The sequence below is a fragment of the Heptranchias perlo genome, chromosome 25 (genome assembly GCF_035084215.1).
Source record: "Heptranchias perlo isolate sHepPer1 chromosome 25, sHepPer1.hap1, whole genome shotgun sequence".
NCBI lineage: Eukaryota > Metazoa > Chordata > Chondrichthyes > Hexanchiformes > Hexanchidae > Heptranchias > Heptranchias perlo.
Genome location: NC_090349.1, coordinates 2,665,902 through 2,691,679, shown reverse-complemented (window position 1 = coordinate 2,691,679; position 25,778 = coordinate 2,665,902). Strand labels below are relative to the sequence as shown.

Here is a 25,778-nt window from a genome sequence, read left to right as displayed (position 1 = left end):
GTTTGATCTGACTGGGGCCTGATTCTCCCCTCAGCACGCCAGTAAGTAGCTCCTGAGGGGACCTGGCATTTATGGCAAAACAGGTTTTTCTGTTGGTGCTTTTATGCTTCTATAAGAATGCAAGAAGCATTTTGGAATGGCAGAACTGCACGATACTTACTGTGTGTCCTCACACTCTGCCGGTTAGCTACATTCCACAACTTGGCATAGGAGCGTAGGAATGAACCATAACACTCGTTTCTGGTTAGGTCCATCAGGTTGGTCCCAACGTCAGTGAGATAACAGATATTGCTCTATCCCTTGTACTCTCTGGCTGAGTATCATCCAGCTCCCTCTTAAATTTACCAATGTGATCACCTTACTAGGCAGTCGATTCCACACATCCACCACTTCTGTGTAAAGCCCTCTTCTGGACTTGAGAATTTGTAGACTGTCACCATCTAAAACATTACTAGAATTCAGTTTGTTTGCACTTTCAGCCACTTGAACACTTAGATTAGATCCCCCATAAGCCTTCCCTTCTCACGATCTTCTCTCCTGACAGCTAAACTGCCTAATCCCATGTATCAGCTTAGTTCCCCCTATGAGGTTCAACAAGTTCTAAACTAGGAAGTGACAGAAATAGTGAATGGTCTGGCTACATGCCAACAGAGTGTTATAGAATGGTAACACCCGTGGTCATATTTAATCTATGTACCCCACCCCCAGCTAATGGGAAGAGCTCGTTAACCTCAGTAGAATCGCTGGGGTACAGAGACCTGGTGCTTCCCACAGGAAGACCTGAGAGAATCAGGTTCTTGCACACTTTACAGTAACTGGTTCAAGATGAGCACTGGGAGCAGGCCACCTGCTTTGGTCTTAGCTGTTGAATCAAGCAGACTAGGAGTGGGGAGAAGAAAAGCAGGCAGAGGACTGTGGAGGCGGAGTAGATTAGACGCTGGCCTTTCACCTCTGGCACCTGGGTTCAAATCCAGATAAGAAAGAAGGATGAAATTGCACTGGAGTTTGGGAAGCCCCTGTGGGCCTATTGCACAAAGACATCCCTAACTGGTAATAGAATTGGCAATCTCATTGGTGACCACGGCGTGGCTGATAAGGAAAAAATCATTCACAGCAGAGCGGAATGTTCTTCTGACAGTATAAAGAGTGCTTTGCTTAGCATCTAGCCTTGATACAGCTGACCTGAAAGTGTTTAATGCTGACACTGGTGGCAAAATGGGAAGTACTCCATTCTTCGCAATGAAATGGGTGCCTAGCTGATTACCCTGCCCCGCCTCCCCCCCCAAAATGAGTAATGTTGCAGATATAACATCTCGAGAGCTAACGTTAAATTGGAAGAAGCTGATGAGGTGGCCCAGTAGCCATAAAAGAAAGGCAGTGATATTTGTAACCCTTGGCTGCCTGCGGTCTTTAGCCAGCTCTCTGCTTGAAGCAGTGCAAAGGAAGGCCTTGTACTAAGTAGGTTCAATCAGACCTGGAATAGGTTCATTGGTTTAGTGACATTCCCCTTGGGAAAGTAGGCTGTGGCTTTAGTCTAGGTCAAACTGTTGAGAGTGGCTTCTACAGAGATGGGGGAAGGGTTAGGGGGACAGCAGTCAGCTACTAGCTGTATTAACAGAGCCTTATTCCAGGCTGCCTGTTTAACCTCTTTGCCTGTGTGTCTTTTTTTAAAGTGTTCATTCTGGTTCAGCTGCAGGAAACTGTTCATCTTAGGATCACAATTCTTCCTCAAATGTAAACCCAGTCTGGCTCATAACTTGAGCAGCAATTTCATAGAGTTTGTGTCCCTTCAGAACCCATTTCGGGAGAACAAATGCCAGAAATCGGAAAGCTATTCAAAATGATCCACTCGACAGAAGTGAGCAGGAGCCAAGTTTGTTGAGTTCTATAACCAGTTTGCTAACCTGCATTATGTCAGCAGTGTCCATCACTGATTCCTATATTAAGCATCTCTCTGGGAAGACTAGGGAGGGGATGATACAAGTTAAACACTGTCCTTTCACCCTGGGCCCTGAATTTGCATCCAGCTCAGACTTACTAGGGGTTTTATTTGCCTCAGTTCAGATATCAGTATGCATGGGCTAACAGCAAAAAACTGCCTATAATTTGGCAACCTCAGAGAGGCTGAAAGCGATGGGAAAAATGTCACCCTGGTGCATTAGGGCTCACTCCCCTGAAGTTAGGGTTACAGCACAGTCTAGAGGGAGCCTTGCCTTGCATCTAACCCCCTGCTGTATCTAATGTGGAAGTGCTCCATGCTGGCAATGAGTAACTCCCAGAGTGGAGAAAGTGTTTGATTCCTGTAAGCGTGTGAATATGAAAAACTCATTTATACAACATAGAAATTTGGACAGTGTTGCAGGTGGGGCAAGTACATTGTGCGGGCAGATCAAGTACAATGTGGGAAGTGAGGTGTGGATCCTGTTGTGCTTCTAAAGTCACTGTTTCACTGGCAGTAGTCTCAAGTGCACACTTTGAAATCTGCTTCCACAACCTGATGAATTTAGCAATTAGTAACAGTTTTTTGTATCAGGTTAGGTGACTGTACCAGACTGCTAGTCCCTTGTACTGATGACATAAATCAGTGTTGCTTTTACTACAGTCTGTGGCCTCACTCCCTTCACCTTGGCAGCCATCCTGCTTTGTGTGTCTCTGGGAGCCATCAACAGCCACCCTAGTTGGATTTGTTGACTGATTTCGGATTTTCTCCATTTTCTGCTCTCTAGCAGCAGGCAGTTATTGCAGCTTCTGCAGAGTGCATGAAAGAGCCCCCTTAAAGTAGAACTGTCGGCCCTGTACACACCTGGCCTCCACTTGCCGATTGCTGACGGCATCGTGATTTTAGGAGCACGCTGTGTGGGAATCGCAGGTACAATCCCTCACCCTGTTGCTCCTTGGTGCAGGCCTATGAACCATTCTCGCAGCTGCCCTTAAGCAGAGACATTGGTTGGGATTATAGCTCTTTAACAAAAAGTCAGTAACACTGGGCTAGATTGGTTCCTTTTTTAAAATCTTTGCTGCTTCAGTTTGTGGAGCAGAGCTCCCAATAACACTCTTGTGCTGTCCTGTGACTCCCAGTGTAGCCATAGTATCGGGTGGAGTTTCTGAATCTGAGGTGAGCGGGTGGTTCGGCCACACTTTAGAGCTCTGCTTCAGCCCTGCATGTCATGTTGATGCTTTGGGTGCATGTGCGTTATGCCTCTACATTATTTTTATTTTTTCTTCCTCCTCATCACCTTCATCGTCTCTGCTCTGATTCTGACTGTCTTGTGCAATCGTGGCATTGCAAGCCAGGGCCACAGGTATTCACTTTATTAGACCAACTAACCTGTGTTAACCCTTTTGAGGATGAGGATCCCACCTCAGCGTTGAGCAGAAGCAGATTATTGTTTAAGTTAAATGTTGCCATCGTTTTATGAAGATGGCGAGGGTTGGTCACTGCGGCTCATCCAAATTGTATTTGTTGTTTCCAACTCTCAACCTCTCCTGACCAAAAGGTTAAAATGGCACCTTGGGGGCTCTGCGTTAAGCGGAATCCTGCTGTTCTGCTTCAGAGCACATTGGTGCACTAATTACTGAGCAATAAAATGTTCAAATATTTAGTTTTGCACATATGGGGAGAAAATGAGGTCTGCATTTCAAAAGCTGAGCGTCCTTCAGTACTCCAAAGGGTTAACGTAATATAACCTACTGCAGTGTTGTGACTAGGTATATTTAACTTTGTTAAAAAAATGTACATAGTGTGAGGGGAGCTTCTCATATCTAACCCATATACCAATGCGCTGTGGGGGTTTGGAATTGCACCAGAGTCTCACTCATTGACAAACCACTCAATGTTCTCCTCAAACACAATGCAAGTTTGGAAAGACAATGTATAACTGTACTGCTGAGTGTTTTCAGTTCAACTGGCCACTGAAAATTTCACATACCTAGTGCTATACACTGACATCCCAGTGACAACACTGCACCGAGCTGCTTGCTCTTCTGATTACTCCTGCACAGCCTCTGTGATTTTGGTAATGGTACATTGACTAAGCATGTATATTTAAGAATTGATGGTAAATTGATCACATTCTTGCAGTGTACTGTCTCATTGTTAAATATTTGTAGCCAGAAATGGTTTATCCCCTTAACTGCCATCAAATACTCAGTGCTGACACACAATTCCCAAAAGCATCTGTTCCAGCTTCTGAATATTGAAAGCTAGAGACTATTCAGAGTAATTCTTTAGAATGTTTCCCTTTGGGCTCCTCAAGGTGAGGGATGTTTGTGCTGGGGAATGGAACACTTTCTATTTTAAGGCATCCTTTGACAGTATCAAACACTCCCAAGACAGGTACAGCACAGGTTAGATACAGAGTAAAGCACTCTCTGTACTGTCTCATCAGTATCTCCCAGGGCAGATACAACATGGGTTAAGTACAGAGTAAAGCTCCCTCTACACTGTCCCATCAAACACTCTCAGGTCCAGTACAACAGAGTAAAGTTCCCTGACCAAACTCATTTCACATAGGACCCCTTGCAGCCAACAGATAGGAAAATATCTGGGCTGGTTTTGAACCCAGGTCTCCGAGGTGAAAAGCCAATGTCAAGCCCAAAGCAGCATCTAGTCCCAGCATGTGTATTATTTTTTAAAAATCCTGGAGTGCCTCAAGGTTGTACTTTATTTTTAAGTTTATCACTAAAAGATGTTCCTCGCTAAAAATCTGAAGTGTACTCAATAAACACAGTTTTGTATAGGCTTGAGCCACATGATTCATTTACAAATGGCCCTGTCTTGCTGTGCACTGAGGTCCTGGTTCTGGTTGGTGGGCCTCCTGTGGACCCCACTGTCGAGCCTCTGATCAAATTGAAACAGATGCCTGCAGTCATTAAATGTTTAACGTTTGTATCTGTGCACAGTCTGAATCTAAGCATTTGCTGGGGTAGTGTAGAAGGTGGTTTACTCTGAATCTAACCTGTGCTGTTCCTGCCCTGGGAGTGTTTGATATGCAGATGAACCTTTGTTGGGAGTGCTTGATGCTGATCGGTGCCTGAGCTAGTAGTGGTGTGTTCCCCAGCACTGAAACCCCTTGTCTTTGCTTCTTCCACATAGAATGGAATCGTCAGCCTCAGAGCAGTAATTATTTTTACCTCTGTTTTGAGTCAAAATGAAGTAAGCTGAGGATCTTCAAGTCACTTTGAAGCCTGTGTCAATGCAGTGATTTGCAATAGAGCTGTGTATGGTACCAGTGGCCTTGAATCAGCTGGCTCCTGATACCATCAGCGATTTCTCCAAACCATTCCACTGTGTGATTCAGTGGCTGTAAAGATGTATAAATTATTTAGATTTTTAATTTGGTGAGCTCTATTTTAACGGTGCTTTTGTGACACAGCTTCACTAAACTTTCTTTTAGAAGCTGTTGTTTGGCAGTGCAGGGGTTAAATCTGTACACTTCTGTGTATATTGAACATGGCTACTGATGAATGTTTAAAAGTGGATTTGCTGTGTTTGTAATATTTCTTCTCTCTCTCTCTTTCTGGATTAATGCTTTCCCCCTATGTGTTGTGTCTTGTTCTCGGATGCTAACCCTCAGTTGGAGGTGCTCCAGTACCGCCTCGGTATCTGCAGTACTCAGTACAGCACTGCATCGCCAATGCCTGGCCACGGCACCTTCCACACCTACCAAGTACCTTTATATTTTCATTTTTGGTGTCTCGTTTTACTCTTGTGAGCCACATGGTAAAACTCAGAATGTGTGGTAACTGGATAATGTCAATCGGCGATGGTTCTGGGGCCAGAGATTTAAATTTTCTGCATGATTTAGGAAAACTAGTTGCCCTGTGATAGGACTCTTAACTGAGAGGGCGGACACACTTGTGAAGCGGATAACTGTATATACAGGTCAGAGGGGTTGCCAATGTTTGGGCCTTGTGTGTATATATGGGAAACAAGGCAACAGTGTGGTGCCAGTTAAACAGGCTGCCACTTTGGTTCAATCTGTGACACAGCGCAAAATGGTCCCACTGCAGCACTGGAGACTGAAGACTAGTGCAAGAAAAATCTATATATTGGAAAAGCCACTGCTGAATATCACTCTTTTAATAATTAATTCACTTTCTTGACCTCACTGTCCCCTCTGGTCTCAAGTAGATTTTCCCCCATTGATAAAGCTGCTTCCAAATAGCGTGGTTTCTTCATTGGTGCCCAACATTTTTCCCCTTAACAACCACTGGCTCTCTACAGTCGAAAACTCGATCATGGCTCCAATATCTGGGATGCTGTCCTAGTGTTTCTCTTTTTTTTTTCTCTCTCTCTCTTTTCTCTCGTGGGGGTGAAGGAGAATGAGAACTCACAGGTCCCCAAGATTCAATCAGTGAAGTATTAAAGGCAGTGCTACCAAGACTAAGGCGATAGGTGTTGGTCACACATGAGGGACATTAGAAAATGCTCACCTGCAGAATTGAAATACATTTTGTTGCCCCGATGAGGGGCACAGAAGAGATCGAGATGTAATGATTCAGCTGTTGCACAGAGAGGACTAGAGACTGAGCACTATGGGCTGTGACCTGAAGAAATGTTGAATATAGAGTGGAATCATTGTTAAAAAATTGGATAGGGTTGGATGATTGGAGGGGGTAATTATTATGAAGGAAAATACTGACCAAGACAGATCAAGAATGGGATCTGAGTATCATAATAGATTGATCCCTCAAATTAAGCCAATGTTGGTTTGCCTTAAAAAGGAATAAAATGTAGATCAACGGCAGTATTCCTGCAGTTATGTAGAGCATAGTCAGCCTTGTCTCAGTGGATAACACACTTGCCTCTGAGTCAGAAGGTTGTGGGTTCCAGTCCCACTCCAGAGACTTGGACACAATCTAGGCTGACACTCCAGTGCAGTACTGAGGGAGCACTGCATTGTCAGAGGTGCCGTCTTTCAGATAAGACATTAAACTGAGGCCCAGTCTGCCCCCTCGGGTGGACGTAAAAGATCCCATGGCACCATTCGAAAAAGAGCAGGGGAGTTCTCCTCTGTGTCCTGACCAGAGCAGGTAATCTGGTCAATATCTTGCTGTGCGCAAATTAACTGCTGCGTTTTCTACATTACAACAGCATTACAACATTACTTCAAAAGTACTTAATTGGCTGTTGGGATGTCCTGAAGTTGTGAAAGGTGCTAAATCAATGCTAATTCTTTCTTGGGTCACACCTAGAGTGTTTGCAGTTCTGGAACTAACACTACAGAAAGGGTGTAGCTGATCAGGGCTACTAAATGATGAGTCTGCAGAAAAAAACCCTGAGGATAGACTCATGGAGAGAAGGCTGAGGGGAATATGATTGAGGCTTTCAAATTGATGATCAGGCTGGGCTGTTTGTATTGACACAAAACAGCAGAATAGTGGTTGGGGGGGGGGGGCTCAAATTTAACCTGAGAAGAGTTAGATTCAAGCTGCAATCAAGAAACATTCCGGAGGGGGTGTCTGGTTTTGGAATAGTTGACGGTAGGAGCTTGTAAGGGATCATAGCTTGGGTTTCTTCAAGGTAAAATTGGACAAGTACCTTGAAGAGAAACTTCATTGGCTGCAACTGGGACTGCAGGCAGGCCTCACCCAACCTTGAGACTTCCTTTGTTTCTATCTATTTGGCGTTAAGCAATCGAGGATTAATGACTGCTTCTGACCAGAATTCTGTTGCAAGGTTTATGTAATGTTATTTTGTTCAGGTTTTATTTGCACATTGCCTTGGGTTAATTTTCCATTTACCATGTGGCTCTGTTTGTAGTGTGTTGGCAGTCTGCTTTTACAGATATGGATGTTTTAACCCAGCATTTTTCTTGGATGATGTTGGTCATGGGTTGTTTATAAGAAAAGGAATATCTTGAAAATTTAGGGGGAGAATCATTTGTTTTAATTTTGCTGCTCCCGTCCGTTCCCTCCCTGCTCCTGTTGGGAGATGTCAGTGTACAGCCTGCATCGTGTACACCTGCATGATGCATCATCTTAGCTCGAGATGGGAAGGATGTCAAAGGCTGCCTTTTGTAGGCAGTGACTTGTTAGTGCCAGAAGGAAGCTTTTGCCTAAATGTATCACTGCTTTTGTACATTAAAGATCATAAGTCCCGTTCAATGGGAACGGTATTTAGTGGGAGTCTAACATTCTATTTGAATGCTGTGCGGATGTCCCTCATCCATCCAAGAGAAATCCTGGGCTCTACATGTTTTCATGTCAGTTCCATGTCTCTTCTGATTTTTTTTTTAATTTTTGAGGTGGGGGGTGGATTTGTGGTGGTTTCACACGAGAATTTCTTGCTTGAGGTAAGATCGAAATGGTGACCTTGTGGAAAGGGTTTGTCTCTGCTCCTCACACCGGGTAACACTCGGAACAGCAGTAGTTGCCGAGGGTAGTCTTATCTGGGGCTTAACAGCTGGTCTAGATGAGGTCAGGTTTCTGCCACAACACAGCTTGACATAGAATCATAAAAATTTACAGCACAGAAGGAGGCCATTCAGCCCATCGTGTCTGTGCCAGCCGAAAAAGAGCCATCCAGCCTAATCCCACTTTCCAGCTCTTGGTCCATAGCCTTGTAGGTTACGGCGCTTCAAGTGCATAACCAAGTACTTTTTAAATGAGTTGAGGGTTTCTGCCTCTACCACCCTTACAGGCAGTGAATTCCAGACCCCCACCACCCTCTGGGTGAAAGAATTTCTCCTCAGCTCCCCTCTAATCCTTCTACCAATTACTTTAAATCTATGTCCTCTGGTTTTTGACCTCTCTGCTAAGGGAAATAGGTCCTCCCTATCCACTCTATCTAGGCCCCTCATAATTTTATGTACCTCAATTAAATCACCCCTCAGCCTCCTCTGTTCCAAAGTAAACAACCCCAGCCTATCCAATCTTTCCTCATAACTAAAATTCTTCAGTCCTGGCAATATCCTCGTAAATCTCCTCTGTACCCTCTCTAATTCAATTACATATTTCCTGTAATGTGGTGACCAGACCTCTACGCATTAATCAAGCTGTGGCCTAACTAGTGTTTTATACAGTTCTAGCATAACCTCCATTATAACCGCTGGTATTTTTGTTTTTGAAGGCGTAACCTGAGGTTTGAGCTGTGAGTATTGGATGCTGGAGCCGGGGTGGGGGTAATCATAGAATAGAATCATAGTATCGTTGCAGCACAGAGGAAGCCATTGGGCCCATCGAGCCAGTGCTGGATCTTTGTAAGAGCAATCCAGTTAGTCCATTCCCTTGCTCGTTCCCAGTAGCCCTGCAAATTTTTTCCCTTCAAGTATTTATCTAATTCCTTTTTGAAAGCCACTATTGAATCTGCTTCCACCACCCTTTCAGGCAGCGCATTCCAGATCATAACTACTCACTGTGTTTTAAAAAAAATAAGTTTTTCCTCTTGTCGCCTTTGGTTCTTTTGCTAATCACCTTAAAACTGTGTCCTCTGGTTCTCGACCCTTCTGCCAATGGGAACAGTTTCTCTTTATTTATTATCTAAACCCTTCATGATTTTGAACACTTCTATCAAATCTCCTCTCGACCTTCTCCGCTCTAAGGAGAACAGCCCCATCTTCTCCAGTCTATACACGTAACTGAAGTCCCTCATCCCCAGAACCATTCTAGTAAATCTTTTCTGCATCCTTTCTAAAGTGCAGTGCCCAGAACTAGACACGATACTCCAGTTGTGGCTGAACCAGTATTTTATAAAGGTTCAACATAACTTCCTTGCGTTTGTACTCTATGCCCCTATTTATAAAGCCTAGGATCCTGTATGCCTTTTTAACCACTTTCTCAACCTGTCCTGCCACCTTCAAAGATTTGTGTACATATACCCCCAGGTGTCTCTGTTCCTGTGCCCCCTTTAGAATTGTACCATTTAGTTTATATTGCCTCTCCTCGTTCTTCCTGCCAAAATGTATCACTTCACACTTCTCTGCATTAAATTTAATCTGCCATGTATCCGGCTGTTCCACCAGGCTGTCTATGTCCTCTTGAAGTCTATTACTTCACTGTTTACTACTGTTTACTACACTTCCAAGGTTTGTTATCTGCAAATTTTGAAGTTGTGCCCTGTACACCCAAGTCCAAGTTATTAATCTGCAGCGGTCCTAGTACCGACCCCTGGGGAACACCACTGTACACCTCCCTCCAGTCCGCTAAACAACAGTTCACCACTGCTCTCTGTTTCCTGTCACTTAGCCAATTTTGTATCCATGCTGCCACTGCTCCTTTTATTCCATGGGCTTCAATTTTGCTAACAAGCCTATTATGTGGCACTTTATCAAACTCCTTTTGAAAGTCCATATACACATCAACCACATTGCCCTCATCAACCCTCTGCTACCTCATCAAAAAAAACTCAATGAAGTTAGTTAAACATGATTTGCCATTAACAAATCTGTGCTGGCTTTCCTTTATTAATCCACACTTGTCCAAGTGACTGTTAATTTTGTCCCGGATTATTGTTTCTAAAAGCTTCCCCACCACAGAAGATAAACTGACTGGCCTGTAGTTGCCGGGTTTATCTTTACACCCTTTTTTGAACAAGGGTGTAACATTTGCAATTCTCCAGTTCTCTGGCACCACCCTGGCATCTAAGGAGGATTGGAAGATTATGGCCAGCACCTCTGCACTTTCCACCCTTACTTCCCTCAGCAACCTAGGATGCATCCCATCCAGACCGGATGACTTATCTACTTTTAGCACATCGAGCCTTTTTAGTACCACATCTTCATCAATTTTCACCCCATCCAGAATCTCAACTACCTCCTCTTTTACTGTGCATCTGTCTTTACTGAGGAAGAAGATGCTGCCAAATTCACAGTACTCATTTTATACCTCAGCCATGCCCTCTGCCTCCATGAATAGATCTCCTTTTTGGCCCCACCCCTCCTCTTACTACCTGTTCACTATTTGCCTATCGAAGACTTTTGGATTCCCTTTTATATTAGCTGCCAGTCTAATCTCATACTCTTTGCCCCTCATTTCATTTTTCACTTCTCCTCTGTACTTTCTATATTCAACCTGGTTCTCACTTGTATTATCTGTCATGGGCCCCCTTTTTCTGCTTCATCTTACTGTCTATCTCTTTTGTCATCCAGGGAGCTTTGGCTTTGGTTGCCCTACCTTTCCCCCTCGTGGGAATGTGCCTAGACTGTACCCGAACCATCTCTCTCAAGTGCTGAATCGGAGTGGTGTGTAGGGGGCTGAATTCCCAGTCCGTGCTGATGCTGAGGGTAGTTACTAAGCAGAGCCATGCAACATGGCAGAGCAAGCTCCAGCCTTGTCTCTTAGTGGTTGGCCAGAGAAGGCCATTAAGAAGTTGACTGCAAGCATTGAGGCCTGGGCAGATCATGGTGGGGAGGGGAGGGAGACACCTTGCCCTGAAATAACTGGTGTCCAATGTAAGATGAGTTATGGTCAGGTGACAGTACGAAATACCCATGGTGTGATCCTGAGTCACTTGGCATTCTCTTTTGATGTTTTGGGAGTGTGGCCAGTTCTTTATCATTCTATTTGTTGTTGTCTCTTGTACTATTCTCACTGTTTCTCCCCTAGCTGATGGTACAGGCAGCTCCTTGTCAGTAATCAGCCAGTGCAGCCCTGTGACGTCTCAGATGTATATCCTAGTCAGCAATGCAACACTCTGCCACCGACTGCTTTTTTTTTGCAGTTAGGAATCAGACTTCCCCTGCCCCAGATGATTGTAACTCATGTGAGCATCCTTGAGCCTGCTCCGCTATTCAATCAAATCATGGCTGATCTTTGACCTCAACTGCACTTTCCCGCCTGATCCCCATGTCCCTTGATTCCCTTATGGTGCAAAAATCTATCGATCTCTATCCCAGAAGGCTGTGGATATGTTTAAGACAGAATTCCAAATATTTACAACCCTCTGAGTGAAGAAATTCCTCCACATCTCAGGATAAGGGGTGGCCATTTAGGTCTGAGACTGCCTCCTAGTTCTAGACTCTCCAGCCAGGGGAAACAGCCTCTAAGCATCTACCCTGTCAAGCTCCCTCAGAATTTTATATGTTTCAATGAGATCAACTCTCATTCTTCTAAACTCCAGAGAGTATAGGCCCATTCTACTCAATCTCTCCTCGTTTATCGGGTGTTTCTCCAGTATTGCTCTACGTCGAGATGTTGTGCACATCTGGTATGTTGCTCAGACTTGACCGATTGTTCGCTGGACGCTTTTGAGTGGTTAAGTGTAATATGCAAGTCTAGAAAGCGAGTGTTGGCCATTCAACTTGTTGGGGAAATCTCAACTGACCCAGTTGTGTTCTCGTTTGAAGTCCACACATGCACATTATCCCAACGGGAGTCACAACATCACAATCAGAAGCAGGAACCTGGGCTAATCTTTATTTTTTTTCCCTCCGTAGGCCAGAGGTGCTGATATTCCTAGTGTCCCCATTGCCATCATTGAGATCCATCAACTCTGCACAGGCCAGGAAAGGATTCTGGGCTGTATGGTCCAGTTACACACAAGTGGTACAACGTTATTTCAAACGGAGACCCCTGGGCTTTGGGTGGGATGGTGCTTGAACAGGCCATGCGGTAGACTGGTAGGACCCAAGTTTAACCCATTTCCCATACAGAAAATTCTCAGGCTACAAGGAGAAAGGAAAGTCAGTGGCCCTAGAGATGCTCTTGTGGAGTGGTGCAAGGGGGATATAAAGTAATTATACTTTCAGTACATTTTAGTTTAATTCTGTAACCACTACCATTGCCACTGTGCAGAGTAGATGTGAGACCAGTCAATAATTGTGTCGTGTGCAGGTAGTTCACTCAGTCCAGTGGGTGTCCGTAGCATTGCATCAGGTTTCTGCGAGCGCTCTCTGTATTTTCTGACCTCCTGCCGTTCTGTATTTAATAGGAACCCTTCACTCCCACGGAGGAGCACGTGCTAATGGTGAGGCTGCTGGTCAAGCACCTCCACTGGTTCTCCAATAGCATAAAACAGGAGCAAGCCTTACCCTCGCCTTCAACTCATTCTCACACCGCCAGCCCACTGGAGGAATTCAAGAGGTTAGCCTTTTTTTGTGAATTTTGTGTTCGTTAAGGTGGATTCATTGGAGCACTTGCCATTTCAGGCAGCCAGTGTCAGCGTCATCACTTCCAGATCAGGTACAATACGGGTTAGATACAGAGCAAAGCTCCCTCTACACTGTCCTATCAAACACTGCCAGGGCAAGTACAGCACAGGTTAGATACAGAGTAAAACTCCCTCTAAACTGCTGTGTCAAACAACAAAAACTTGTATTAATATTGCACTTTTAACATCAAGACCATCCCAGGGTGCTTCATTTCACTTGAGTCAGGTACAGCAGAGATTAAATAGAGTAAAGTTCCCTTTACACTGCCTCTGAATGAGATTTCCAAATTAGTGCTGAATTTGGAGCTGTTTTATGCTGTGATTGAGACCATCCCAACTCACTTCCCTTGTACCCAGCAGATTAGAGACTTCATCTCATCAGCCAGGACTGGATTTGAAAGGGTTGTGTCAGTCCCTTGCCTCCCCCTACTGTCCTCAGAGCGTTGCTTTTTATAATGTTATCTTCTCTTTCCCCACTCCCACAGCTCTGCCAAAGTTTAATTTCCCAGCTGTCATCTCTACATTCTCCTGTTTGAGGTGTGGATATCAGCACCCAGGTTACACATCTAGCACCCCTTGACTCAGGTGATAGCACTCTCATCTCCAAGTCAAGCCCACTCCAGGACATCAGCACATAATCTGAGCTGAGACCTCAGTGCCATGCTGAGGGAGTGCTGCGCAGTCTTTAGGCTGACAGTAAACCAAGGCCCAATTCAGGTGGACATAAGATTCCCCCGACGCTGTTTGAAGAGCAGGGAGTTCTCCCGATGTTCTGGCCCAACATTCCTCCCTCAAACAACATCATCAACAAACAGATTACCTGGTCATTTGTCTCACTGCTGTTTGTGGCTGCCACATTTCCCTATGTTGTGAAGGGCTTTGAGATGCTCTGGGGATGTGTGAAGGTGCTGTATAAATACAAGTCTGTCTTGCATTGGAAGGGTGCCATGCATTGGATAGAATATTTTAAACGTGATAATACAAGCAGAGCTTCACCTTGTTGTTTTCCAAGGCCAAAACTTCACTGTGGCCACATTAAGGGATCTAGCTGCATGGTACCATGTACATCTAGCTTGGCATTCTTCACAAGGTGCCGATCTGTCAGTGTACCTGCTGGGAGACTGATGCATCCTCAGCTCATCTAGTTGCCAACTCCTAGTCCATTTCCTACCGGCCCCCTTTCCTGAAAGTGCTGAGTGGGCCCTTGGGTATGTTTCCATGGGCTGTTCAACCACAGCTGGCATCCGTACATGCTCACTTTCTGTTGAGGGTCACTGATTAGCAATCATTAGCTGATCTTCTCTTTTCCCTCCCATCAAGGTCACTGTTGCAACTTGTAACACCCCTAACATCACCCTGTCTTGGATCAGACAACTGGGGATAAGGGTCAGCTCGAGGAGGAGTGTGAAAACAGGTTAGGGAAATTATACTGTCCGAGGAGGCAGGGACTGGATTACAGTGAGGAGAGGAATAAGAAAGGCCGGAAGATTGAACATATGAAACACGAGTTTAAGACATTTAACGAGAAGGAGGATATTGAGGAAGTGTCAGGAGAACAAGGAGAAGCTGTGCTGAGGTTTTAATTGGAGCAAGTGATGCGCGAGTGACATTCCACAACACGTGCCGTGAGTTCCTACATTTATCACGTAGTGTGGATTGCTGCCTGAATACCAACATTTTGCATAAAAACTCCTGAGTTTCTGAGCATCAACAAATCACTTGCGCATCTCACGTACACGATGAACGGGTTAGAACAGGAAAATAGTGGCGTCACTTTGGGTGGAAAAGCAATTAAAAAGCAAGTAGAATGCTGGAATATATCAGCGGGGCAATCATCAGTTAATGCTGGGGCACTTGGTGCAACCACATGTGGAGAGGTATGTTCACCACAAAAACATACATAAAATACTAGAGGAGCAGAGGAGAGCAACAAGACTGATCCAACTGTAAAGGAGAAACTGAGGAAAAACTGGGGCGGTTCAACGGTCGAGAGAGGAGATATTTCATTTGAGGTTTATAAAATAATAAATGGGACAGAACAGTAAATCTAGAATATTATCTGAAATTAAGTCAGGAATGTCAAACCAGAGGACACAAATTTAAATAAGTGAAAAGTAAATTTAAAACTGATATTCAGGAGACTGACTTGCCCAAAGAGTGAGAAACATATGGAGTAATCTGCCAGGCTGGGTAGTAGAGATAAAATTTAGCTTTGAGTTATGATGGGAGAGTTAGGGTACTAGAGGGCTAAGTTTCAATGGGAGAGTTAGGGCTGATAGAGATGTGGTGCTAGAGGAAGGAGCTTTGATAGACAAGTTAGGATTCTGGAGGGATGGCCTTTGAGAGAGTTGGGTTTATTGAAGGGATGAGTTTCATGGAGTGAAAGGCTTTCTCATCCTTGCATTTTGATTGTTTGTTTGTTTTATTCATTCTCCGGGTGGGGGGTGCGTGCGTGGGGGGGAGGGGTGTGGGCGCGCGGGGGAGGGGTATGGGTGCAGTTTAATACAACTGAATGGCTTTCTGGGCCATTTCAGAGGGCTGTTAAGATTTAACCACATTGGTGTGAAACTGGAATCACATTGGCCCAGACCAGGTAAGGACGGCCGGTTTCCTTCCCTAAAGTGTATTAATGAACCAGTTGCCTGTTTACAACAATCCAACAGCTTCGCAGTCACATTTGCTTCTATACTATTAAGTATTACAGTTTAAAAATAGGCTGGTTTTGTAAAGAAGAAAATGTTTTTTTACCATCCCTGAATATAGTTTTATCAATAATTGTAATAAATTTAACAGAGAAGTTATTTTCCTGCTTGGGTGTGACATGTGATGTCTTTCACCCTCTGGATTGGAGGTGATTACATTGCAGCATCACATGTTGAAGTGCGTCAAGTGATGCTGTAAATGGAGGTTGAGATCCTGAGTTACCACCTTTCTCCATTTCACGGTGATGTCTGTTCTGCGGAGCTGTAAGTAATCTGTTCTCTGATTTTCTTGCAGGGCCGTGATTTCATGCTTTTTTCAGCAAAAGCTCTACGTGTTCCTGCAGCAATGCTTCGGACACTGGCCCCTGGATGCCTCCTTTAGAGCCGTACGTTACTGCTTGTTTTAATTATGATCACCTGTGTATCTAATAGAACAGCATTTATACAAAGGGAGTCTAGTTTATATTGTGCTCCTGCTAAAAGCACTGTAACTGGCACCGAATTTAATACGTTGTTTCCCAAAGTTTTACCTTTGCCGTGTTCTGTTGCTGGGAAGTGTCTGGCACACTGGTACAATTTGCAGGCATCTACTGAAATGAATGTACAACAGGAGATTGACAGAATTTTGCAATATATTCAGCACAGCTCGATTTTTAAAATTCTCATCCTCGTGTTTAAATCCCTTCATGGCCTTGCCCCTCTATCTCTGTAGCCTCCTCCAGCCTTTCAACCACCCCTGAACTCTCCACACCTCTGATCTCTTTTACACCTTCGCCCCATCATTGGCGGCCATGTCTTCAGCCACTTAAGCCCCCATGCTCTGGGATTCCCTCCCTAAACCCCTCTGGCCCATCATCTCCAAGACCCTCCTTAAAACCCACCTCTTTGACCAAATTTTTGGTCACTCATCCTTTGGCTTGACGTCCATTTTTGTCTGATTACGCCTCTGTGAAGTGCTTTTTTTCCCTGTGTTAAAGGCACTGTATAAATGCAAGTTGTTGCATGTCCTTAAGCTCGCCTGTACGTTCCATTGTAAGGCCGGAAGACTTAAATTCATCCCATAGTTACCCATACAGCAAGCTCATGGACTCTGCTGTGCTGTCACATTGGTAGATAGCGGATCGTGCAGCCGGTCCTCCAGAGCACCACGCCGTGTGGTTGTGTGCACGGCAGCTTTGGCTGACGGGTGCGTGTGAGCTGCCATTCCGTCGGCCCCTTGGTCAAGGGATGGTCTGTGGCATGAGGAGAGTAATTGAGTATCCCATAATATTCTGATTAATGCTTCTCTGGTGCAGTTGAGGGCTGTTGAGCTGTTGAATGGGAAAACATGAGTCAGTGGTAGTCGGGCCGGCAGCATCAGTCCTGGCAGTAGTTGCGCTCTCACCTCCCACCCCCCACCCCCCCCGGCCCAGTATCAATCACTGCCAGATAGGTTCTCAAGACCAGCTTTAACCTCCCACCTAACCATGTAAAAGTCCTACCGTGCATTTGGTCTGACCGCCAAAGGTTGTAGTCTGCAAGTCAACGCTCCTGTACGGTGCCTGTTGGGAAGGCAGAGTGAGCAGTGCCAAAGTGGTGGTGATGGCCCGATTACAGGACCAGTATGAGCATTCCCTTTTGTAAGGCACATGGGGTAGATCTTTACTTTGTGCGATGGTGTAAAACGGGCGATAGCGAGCCGGTAGCCCACTTTACGTCTCTTGATTTTTATTTCCCTATCACCTGTTTTACACGCGTACTAAATCAAGATCTACCCCAGAATCTGCGATTTGAGAGTTGAGTGTTTCAGAACACCCTTAAAACACTTGTGCATTGACACTATTGTAACAACCACAGTGCTATCCCTAGACACTTCTAGTGTACTGCTACCAACATACTGTAGGGAAAAGTGCTAATCTTTTCTTACTGTTGTGCCAGTACATCACTGGTGTGATTCACCACCTCCAACTGATCCCACTGCCACCACCAGTACATCACCACATTGCCCTGGTAACATTCTGGTGAATCTGCACTGTACAACTCTCATCTTCAGACACAATCCAAATTTGAAAGGATATAATTTATAATTGTACTGCCGGGTGTTTTTACTCAAACGGCTACTTGGGCAGGAGGTTCAGTTTTTAATCTGTTGTGTGTCTCCTTGCCAATTGTTAAGTTTTCTTTCTACAGGTTTTAGAAACTTGGCTCAGCTATCTGCAGCCATGGAGGTATGCAGTAGAGAAACCGCTTGGTATGGTGGAACCTGTGGATCGCAGTGTACCAGACAGATGGTAAATCGCATGGACAATTTAGATATGTGGGAGTGTGTGAATACGGTTATACTGTGAACGAGGATACCCTTCTAACTTAGCATCAGGCATCTTCACTTTAACCTATGCCTTCCGGTTTTATGTTCACAGCCGTGCTTCTCACCATTTGAAAGACCTGAACCATGTTCCCCTCTTTTTCCTTTCTCCAGTAAAAAGCAGTTCACCTTAGCTAGTCTCCCTTCATTGCTTGGAGCAATAATCTGTCCTTTTTTTAAGGTATTGTACCCAGCACTGCACATAGTATTCCAAATGTGCTCTTACCAATTAGCCTTTGACTTATCAGGAGCGAGGATGAAGGTACAATGGGAGTGAATGAAGTGGTTTGGTCCATTGGAATTCTGTACAGCAGGAATGAATGGGAAGGGATTTGGTGAATTGGATCCTATACAAGAGATATGGGAACAGGGGAGGTAAATGTGATTAGAACTATTTGCTTGCTTGGATGGTAAATGCTAACATGAACTGGTTGGGCTGAATGGCCTGTTTTCCTGTTATAACATCTATGTAGTTCAAGGGAGTGAATGGGAAGTGGCTTAGTCCATTGGAATTCTACAAATGAGAGTGGGTTGATCCATTGGAACTATCTTTAATGAAAGTCATGGGGGGTGGGGGTTGGTTCTTTTGAAATTTTGTGCTTGGATGAGTTACATTTTATCTGGAGAGAGTTTCTATGATTGCAAAGATTTCAGATCTATCTTATTTTTGTATTTTGATTGTCTTTGAGTGAGTACTTGTTTGACTGGTTTAGGCTGACCGAGAGGGAGCTGAATGAACATGACTTATTCTTAAGCACCCAAGGCTGTTGACTATGTGCAGTTATCTTGTCTAATTCCTCACACCATCATCAGGCTCAGTAATTCCTCAAACGCTCCCTTTCCTCCCTTTGTATTTTTTTTGACAGAGAGGAAAACAATCCTTGTAACATTGCAAGACTGTTATTATTAAGGTGGGATCTAATGGAGGTTTTCAAAATGAAAGGTTTAATGGTTGGTGAATCATTAACAAGGGGGCACAGACTGAGGATTATCGCTGGAAGAGTGAAGGAGGAAGTTAGAAATGTTTTCAAAGTCTTATTAGAACATGGGGCCACTGAGGAAGAAACTAATGTCATTTAAAAAGGTGTTGGAAAAGGAACAATATAAAAGGAAATAGGGAAAGGACAGGGAAATAGAATTAACATAGATCGCTCCAGTTGAAGAGCCAGCACAGACACGCTGGGCCAAATGGTAATTCTGAATCTAGTGTGATGTTGAAGTTCACGGCTATCTTTGTTTGTGGACACATTGAGGTTGAACTGTTGGAGAATGTCTCCTTTTTTCAGCAGTCCATTCTTTTGAAATTCCGATCTGAAATAAGCTACTTGATGCTTACTCCTGTATATCCCGCTCCTAACCCTTCCTCCTTGTCACAGGGCACCCTTTGTGCAGGAAAATCTACTGATGTTCACAAAACTCTTCCAAGGCTTTTTGAATCGAGCTTTGCGCACCGATCTCGTCAGCCCCAAGAATGCACTGATGGTGTACCGAGTGGCCAAGGTGTACAGTCAGCCCAACCTCGCAGACATGATCAAGGAAGGTAAGGGTAATTGTGGTGCTGTAGCAGTGTGAAGGCCTCGCCATCCCCAACACATTTACTACCCCCTTCAGATCTGCCTGCATCCCTAACCCTTCACCTGGGTGGATCTGCTGCCCTACATCCATAACTAGAGTGGCCTGCATCATGGCTCCCTGGAACCTCAGTGGATAAATGCACAGCCCAATGTGGAATACCGACCAGGAGGGTCTTAGAGCCTGTCCTGAGTTAGCTAGGCTCCTGATCACTGACCCTTTCTGGACATTGTATGTGTGTGGACATCCAGTGAGGGTGCAACTGATTCTTGCTCTGATGTCTCTCCTCACCCCCACCCCAACCCAAAAGTCAAATTTCCCGCCAGTACTCAGGAAGCTTCCGCATGAAGAATGCCACTGTGAGGTACCAAGGAGCAGCCAGTGCCCGTACCCCAGGTCTGACCAGCACCTTCAGGAGAGGAGGAAATGTGGGATTGATCGGGTGAGAAACTAGCTCAGGTAGTTCATCGACAATCTTTTTTTGAAAGCCATGCCATTTGGGGGAAAGTCCATCTGATATGGGGTATAAACTCCACCCATGCAAAAAGAAAGAAAACAAGGAGCTTGCATTTAAATAGTGCCTTTCACAACCTCAGCACGTTGATCTTTACAGCCAATTAAGTACTTTTGAAGTGTAGTCACTGTTGTAAAGTAAGGTAATGTGGCAGCCAGTTTGCACACAGCAAGATCCATACACAGCAATGAAATACATGACCAGATAATCTGTTTGTGATGTTGGTTGAGGGATAAATATTGGCCTGGACACCAGGGAGAACTCCCCTGCTCTTCTAAATAGCACCATGAGATCATTTACATCCACCTGAGAGGGCAGACAAGGCCTCGGTTTAACGTCTCAACCAAAGATGGCATCTCCGATCATGTAGCCTAGATTGTGTTCAAGTCTCTGGAGTGGGACTTGAACCCACGACCATCTGAATCAGAGACGAGAGTGCTACCGCTGAGCCAAGGCTGACTATTTTCTGCCTGGGATTCCCAGTTAACAGGTTTGACTATCTGCTTCTGTGTTAACTCCTGATTGTGTCTTGTTATAAAATAGCTGAGCGCCAGTTTTTGGAACCCGATCCCATGCACCATCCGAGACAGCATCGTGTGTATACGTCTCCAGGCTTCGGGAGCAGTTTCTTGTCATCGTGGCATTCCCCAATGACTGATACCACCTTCAGAGTGAAGAGTCATGTGTACAACCTGGAGGGGCAGGATTGTGCGTACAAGCAGATGTTTGGGCCTGACGTCAGGAACTTGGTGAGTACATCTAGAAACCAAAAATATAACATAGAATAGTCAGCATGGATTGCAAAAGGGAAGGTCATGCTTGACCAACTTTATTGAATTATTTTGAAGAAGTAACAAAGAGTAGACAAGAGTAATGCAGTAGATGTAATATATTTGGATTTTCAAAAGCCTTCAATGAGGTACCATATTGTAGATTCATGGCTAAGGTCAGAGCATGTGGAGTCGGGGGACAAGTAGTTGAATAGATATCAAGCTGGCTGCAAAACAGAAGAGAGAAAATAGGGGTTAAAGGTGGTTACTCAGACTGGCAAAAGGTGGGAAGTGGTGTTCCACAAAGATCGGTGCTGGGACCACTGCTGTTCACCATTTACATAAACGATTTGGACTCTGGAATCGGAAATACAATTTCAAAATTTGTAGACGACACCAAATTGGAGGGTATAGTTAATACCGAGGAGGACTGCGTCAAAATATAGGAAGACATTAATAAACTTGCAGAATGGGCGAGTAATTGGTAAATGAATTTCAATATAGATAAGTGTGAGGGTGACATTTTGGTAGGAACAATAAGGGGGCCACATACTGCTTGGATAATAAGAGTGACTGGGGTAGAGGAGCAGAAGAATCTGGGGGTACAGACACACAAATCACAAAGTAGCAAAAAACAAACCAAGCACTGCAGTTCATTTCTAGAGGGATAGAATTGAAAAGCAAAGAAGTTATGTTAAACTTGTCTAGAATCTTGGTTATACCACACTTGGAGTATACAGTTCTAGTCTCCATTTTATAAAAAGGTTATAGAGGCACTGGAGAAGATGCAATAAAGATTTACTAGGATGATACCAGAACTGAGCGGTTACACCTATCAGGCTAGGGCCCTTTTCTCTAGAAAAGAGAAGACTGAAGGGTGACCTAATAGAGATCTTTAAGATTATGAAAGGGTTTGATGGATCGACGGGGAGAAGATGTTTCCACTTGCAGAGACCAGAACTAGGGGCCATAAATATAAGATGGTCACTAATAAAACCAGTAGGGAATTCAGGAGAAACTTCCTTACCCAGAGAGTAAGACTGTAGAACTTGCTACCACAAGAAGTAGTTGAGGCAACTAGCATAGATGCATTTATGGGGAAGCCAGCTAATCACATGAGGAGAAAGGAATAGAAGGGTATGCTGATAGGGTGAAATGAAGTAGGAAAGGAGGAGGCTCATGTGGAGCATAAACACCAGCATAGACCAGTTGGGCTGAATGGCCTGTTTCTGTGCTGTACATAGAATTATGCTGAGAGTTCACCTCTCTTCAATGTGCACTTGTGTTCAGGGTAAAATGTTGCAACAGTACAGCTTGGGGAGGTGGGAGGTTCCACAGGCACCAACTCTCACTGGGGTACGGGTTCCAAGGACGCCGTCTCTCGCTGGGGTACGGGTTCCATGGGTGACAACTCTTGCTGGGGTAGGGGTTCTGTACTGTGTACAGTTTTGGTCGTCTTACCTAAGGAAGGATATACTTGCCTTAGAGGCGGTGCAACAAAGGTTCACTAGATTGACTCCTGGGATGAGAGGGTTGTCCTATGAAGAGAGATTGAGTAGAATGGGGCTATACTCTCGAGTTTAGAAGAATGAGAGGTGGTCTCATTGAAACATATAAGATTCTGAGAGAGCTTGACAGGGTAGATGCTGAGAGGCTGTTTCCCCTGGCTGGAGAGTCTAGAACTATGGGGCATAGTCTCAGGATAAGGGGTTGGCCATTTAAGATTGAGATGAGAAATTTCTTCACGCAGAGGGTTGTGAATCTTTGGAACTCTCTACCCCAGAGGGCTGTAGATGCTGAGTCGTTGAATATATTCAAGGCTGAGATAGATAGATTTTTGGAATCTAAGGAAATCAAGGGATGTGGGGATCGGACGGGAAAGTTTAGTTGAGGTCGAAGATCAGCCGTGATCTTATTGAATGGTGGACCAGGCTCGAGGGGCTGTATAGCCTACTCCTGCTCCTATTTCTTACATTCTTATCTTCCGTGGGCGCCGACTCCCGCTGGGGCATGGGTTGCGCGGGCGTCAACTCCTGCTGAGGTACCAGAACTTTAAAAAAACGGGCACTGTTATGGTGACTCCTGCCCCCATTCTGATCCACACCCTTCATTTACTTTCCCTTGTCTGCAGTATTGACTGCTTTCTACCTGTAATAGAGAGTTCACTAACACTGCAGGACTGTACTGGGCTGCTCCTTAGAACCATGACTTTCTGGTTAGAACCATAGTAAAGATGCAGCACAGAAGGGGGCCGTTCGGCCCATCGTGTCCGCGCCGGCTCAAAGGTGCCCATTCTAATCCCACCTTCCAGCACCCGGTCTATGGCCCTGCAGCTTACACCACTTTAGGTGCAGGTCCAAGTACTTTTTAAGAGTTGAGGGTCCCTGCCTCTACCACCAATTTGGGCAGCAAGTTCCATACACCCACCACTCTCTGGGTAAAAAAGTTTTTCCTCATGTCCCCTCTAATTCTTCCGCCAATCAGCTCAAATCTATGTCCTCTAGTTCTTGAACTCTCCGCTAGGGGAAACAGGTACTTCCAGTCTACTCTATCTTGGCCCCTCATAATTATGCACACCTCAATCAAGTCTCCCCTCAACCTCCTCTGCTCCAAGGAAAACAACCCCAGCCTATCCAATCTCTCCTCGTAGCTGCAATTTTCAAGCTCTGGCAACATTCTTGTAAATCTTCTCTGCACTCTCTCCACAGCAATTACGTCCTTCCTGTAATGTGACCAGAATTGCGCACAATACTCCAGCTGTGGCCTTACCAGCGTTTTATACAGTTCCATCATTACATCCCTGCTTTTGTATTCTATACCTCGGCTAATAACGGAGAGCATTCCGTATGCCGCCTTCACAACCTTATCTACCTGTACTGCCACCTTCAGGGACCTGTGCACATGCACTCCAAGGTCTCTCACTTCCTTTACCCCTCTCAATATATTCCCGTTTACTGCGTATTCCCTTTTACTGTTTGCCTTCCCTAAGTGCATTACCTCACACTTCTCCGGGTTGAACTCCATTTGCCACTTTTCCGCCCACTCCACCAACCCATTGACATCTTCTTGGAGTCTACAGCTGTCCTCTTCATTATCAACTACACGGCCAATTTTTGTGTCGTCTGCAAATTTGCCAATCTTGCCCCCTACATTCAAGTCCAAATCATTAATATATACCACAAATAGCAAGGGACCCAACACTGCGAATGGAAATCCGTTTCCGATGGTGTGCCACAGGGCTCCAAGATATCCATCGACTTTTACCCTTTTTGTTTCCTGTTACTGAGCCAATTTTGGATCCAATTCGCCACATTTCCCTGTATCCCATGGGCTTTTACCTTTCTGACCAGTCTGCCATGTGGGACCTTGTCAAATGCCTTACTAAAATCCATGTAGACAACATCCACTGCACTACCCTCATCAATCCTCCTTGTCACTTCCTCAAAGAATTCAATCAGATTTGTAAGGCATAACCTTCCCTGAACAAATCCATGCTAACTATCCCTGATTAAACCATGCCTTTCCAAGTGACAGTTTATCCTATCTCTCAGTATTGATTCTAATAGTTTGCCCACCACCGAGGTAAGACTGACTGGTCTATAATTGTTTGGCCTTTCCCTCGTACCCTTTTTAAACAATGGTACTACGTTTGCAGTCTTCCAGTCCTCCAGTACCTCCCCTGTATCTAGTGAGGATTGGAAAATGATCCTCGGAGCATCCGCTATTTCCTCCCTGGCTTCCTTCAATAGCCTAGGAAACAATCCATCCGGCCCTGGTGACTTATCAACTTTCAAGGATTCCAGTCCCTCTACTACTTCCCCTCTCAATGTTTACCTTATCCAAAATTTCACACCTCTCCTCTTTAACTACTACGTCCGGATCATCCCTTTCCTTTGTGAATACGGAGATAAAATATTCATTTAAAGCCCTACCCACATCCTCTGCTTCGACACACAAGTTACCCTTATCATCCCTGATAGGTCCCACCTTTTCCTTAGCTATCCTTTTGTTCTTAATGTACTGATAAAACATCTTTGGGTTTTCTTTAATCATACTAGCTAATATTATTTCATGCCCTCTCTTTGCTTTCATTATTTCCTTTTTTACGTCATCCCTGTACTTTCTATAATCCTCTAGACTTTCTGTAGTGTTGGTTGGCCCAGTTAAATGGTGCGAGAGCGAGTGGAGAAGTAACGTGTGTAAGACGCTGGTTCCTTTTTTCTGCAGGTATTGAAACTGGCCCAGTTAATAGCACAAGCCAAGCAGACTGCCAAATCCATCTCTGATCACACAGCCGAGCAGTCGACAGGCCACTCACTAATGTCCTTATTGGGCCTGTCTACCTACGATTTCAACACCTCTGCTTATGGAGGCAACGACTTAGACGACTTGGGACCTGATGAGATACGGAAAACAGATGAGTATTTGGAAAGGTCACTGGAATACTTGTGTCAGGTGTTCAAGGTAAGTCTGAGTGTTTTCACCGTGTATAAATTGAATCGAGCTAGGCTGTGCTTCAGAACACTGACCAGCTGTTCCATGTTGGTGAGGGGCCTGAGTTTGGTTCCTCCACTATACACACACTGCTGAACATCCACGCATTGCTACGGGACACTTCTTGAGTGTACCCTCCTGATCTTTGTTTCTAAACACTACGCTGACAAACCACATGAATCAGGTGTCATCTTGAATTGAATTTAGTGCATTATATAGAAGCAAAATTGATTAGATCGATAACAATACTTTCCTTAACTTACAGTATGTTTTAAAACAATAAAAGCTCTTA

General features: G+C 44.7%; 1 protein-coding gene across 2 annotated transcripts in view; it reads left to right on the top strand.

Annotated features, from left to right (window-relative positions):
- Window positions 1-25,778, top strand: part of smpd4 (sphingomyelin phosphodiesterase 4) — a 65,503-nt gene that overhangs the window by 25,512 nt on the left and 14,213 nt on the right. Inside the window, exons 10-16 of one of the 2 annotated variants that reach the window (XM_068005444.1) lie at window positions 5,577-5,669; window positions 12,872-13,023; window positions 16,088-16,178; window positions 17,962-18,062; window positions 19,513-19,676; window positions 20,766-20,971; window positions 25,220-25,456. In XM_068005444.1, the coding sequence (XP_067861545.1) occupies window positions 5,577-5,669; window positions 12,872-13,023; window positions 16,088-16,178; window positions 17,962-18,062; window positions 19,513-19,676; window positions 20,766-20,971; window positions 25,220-25,456 (1,044 nt within the window). The remainder of the gene's footprint in view (window positions 1-5,576; window positions 5,670-12,871; window positions 13,024-16,087; window positions 16,179-17,961; window positions 18,063-19,512; window positions 19,677-20,765; window positions 20,972-25,219; window positions 25,457-25,778) is intronic. The other variant, XM_068005445.1, reaches the window with a different exon arrangement.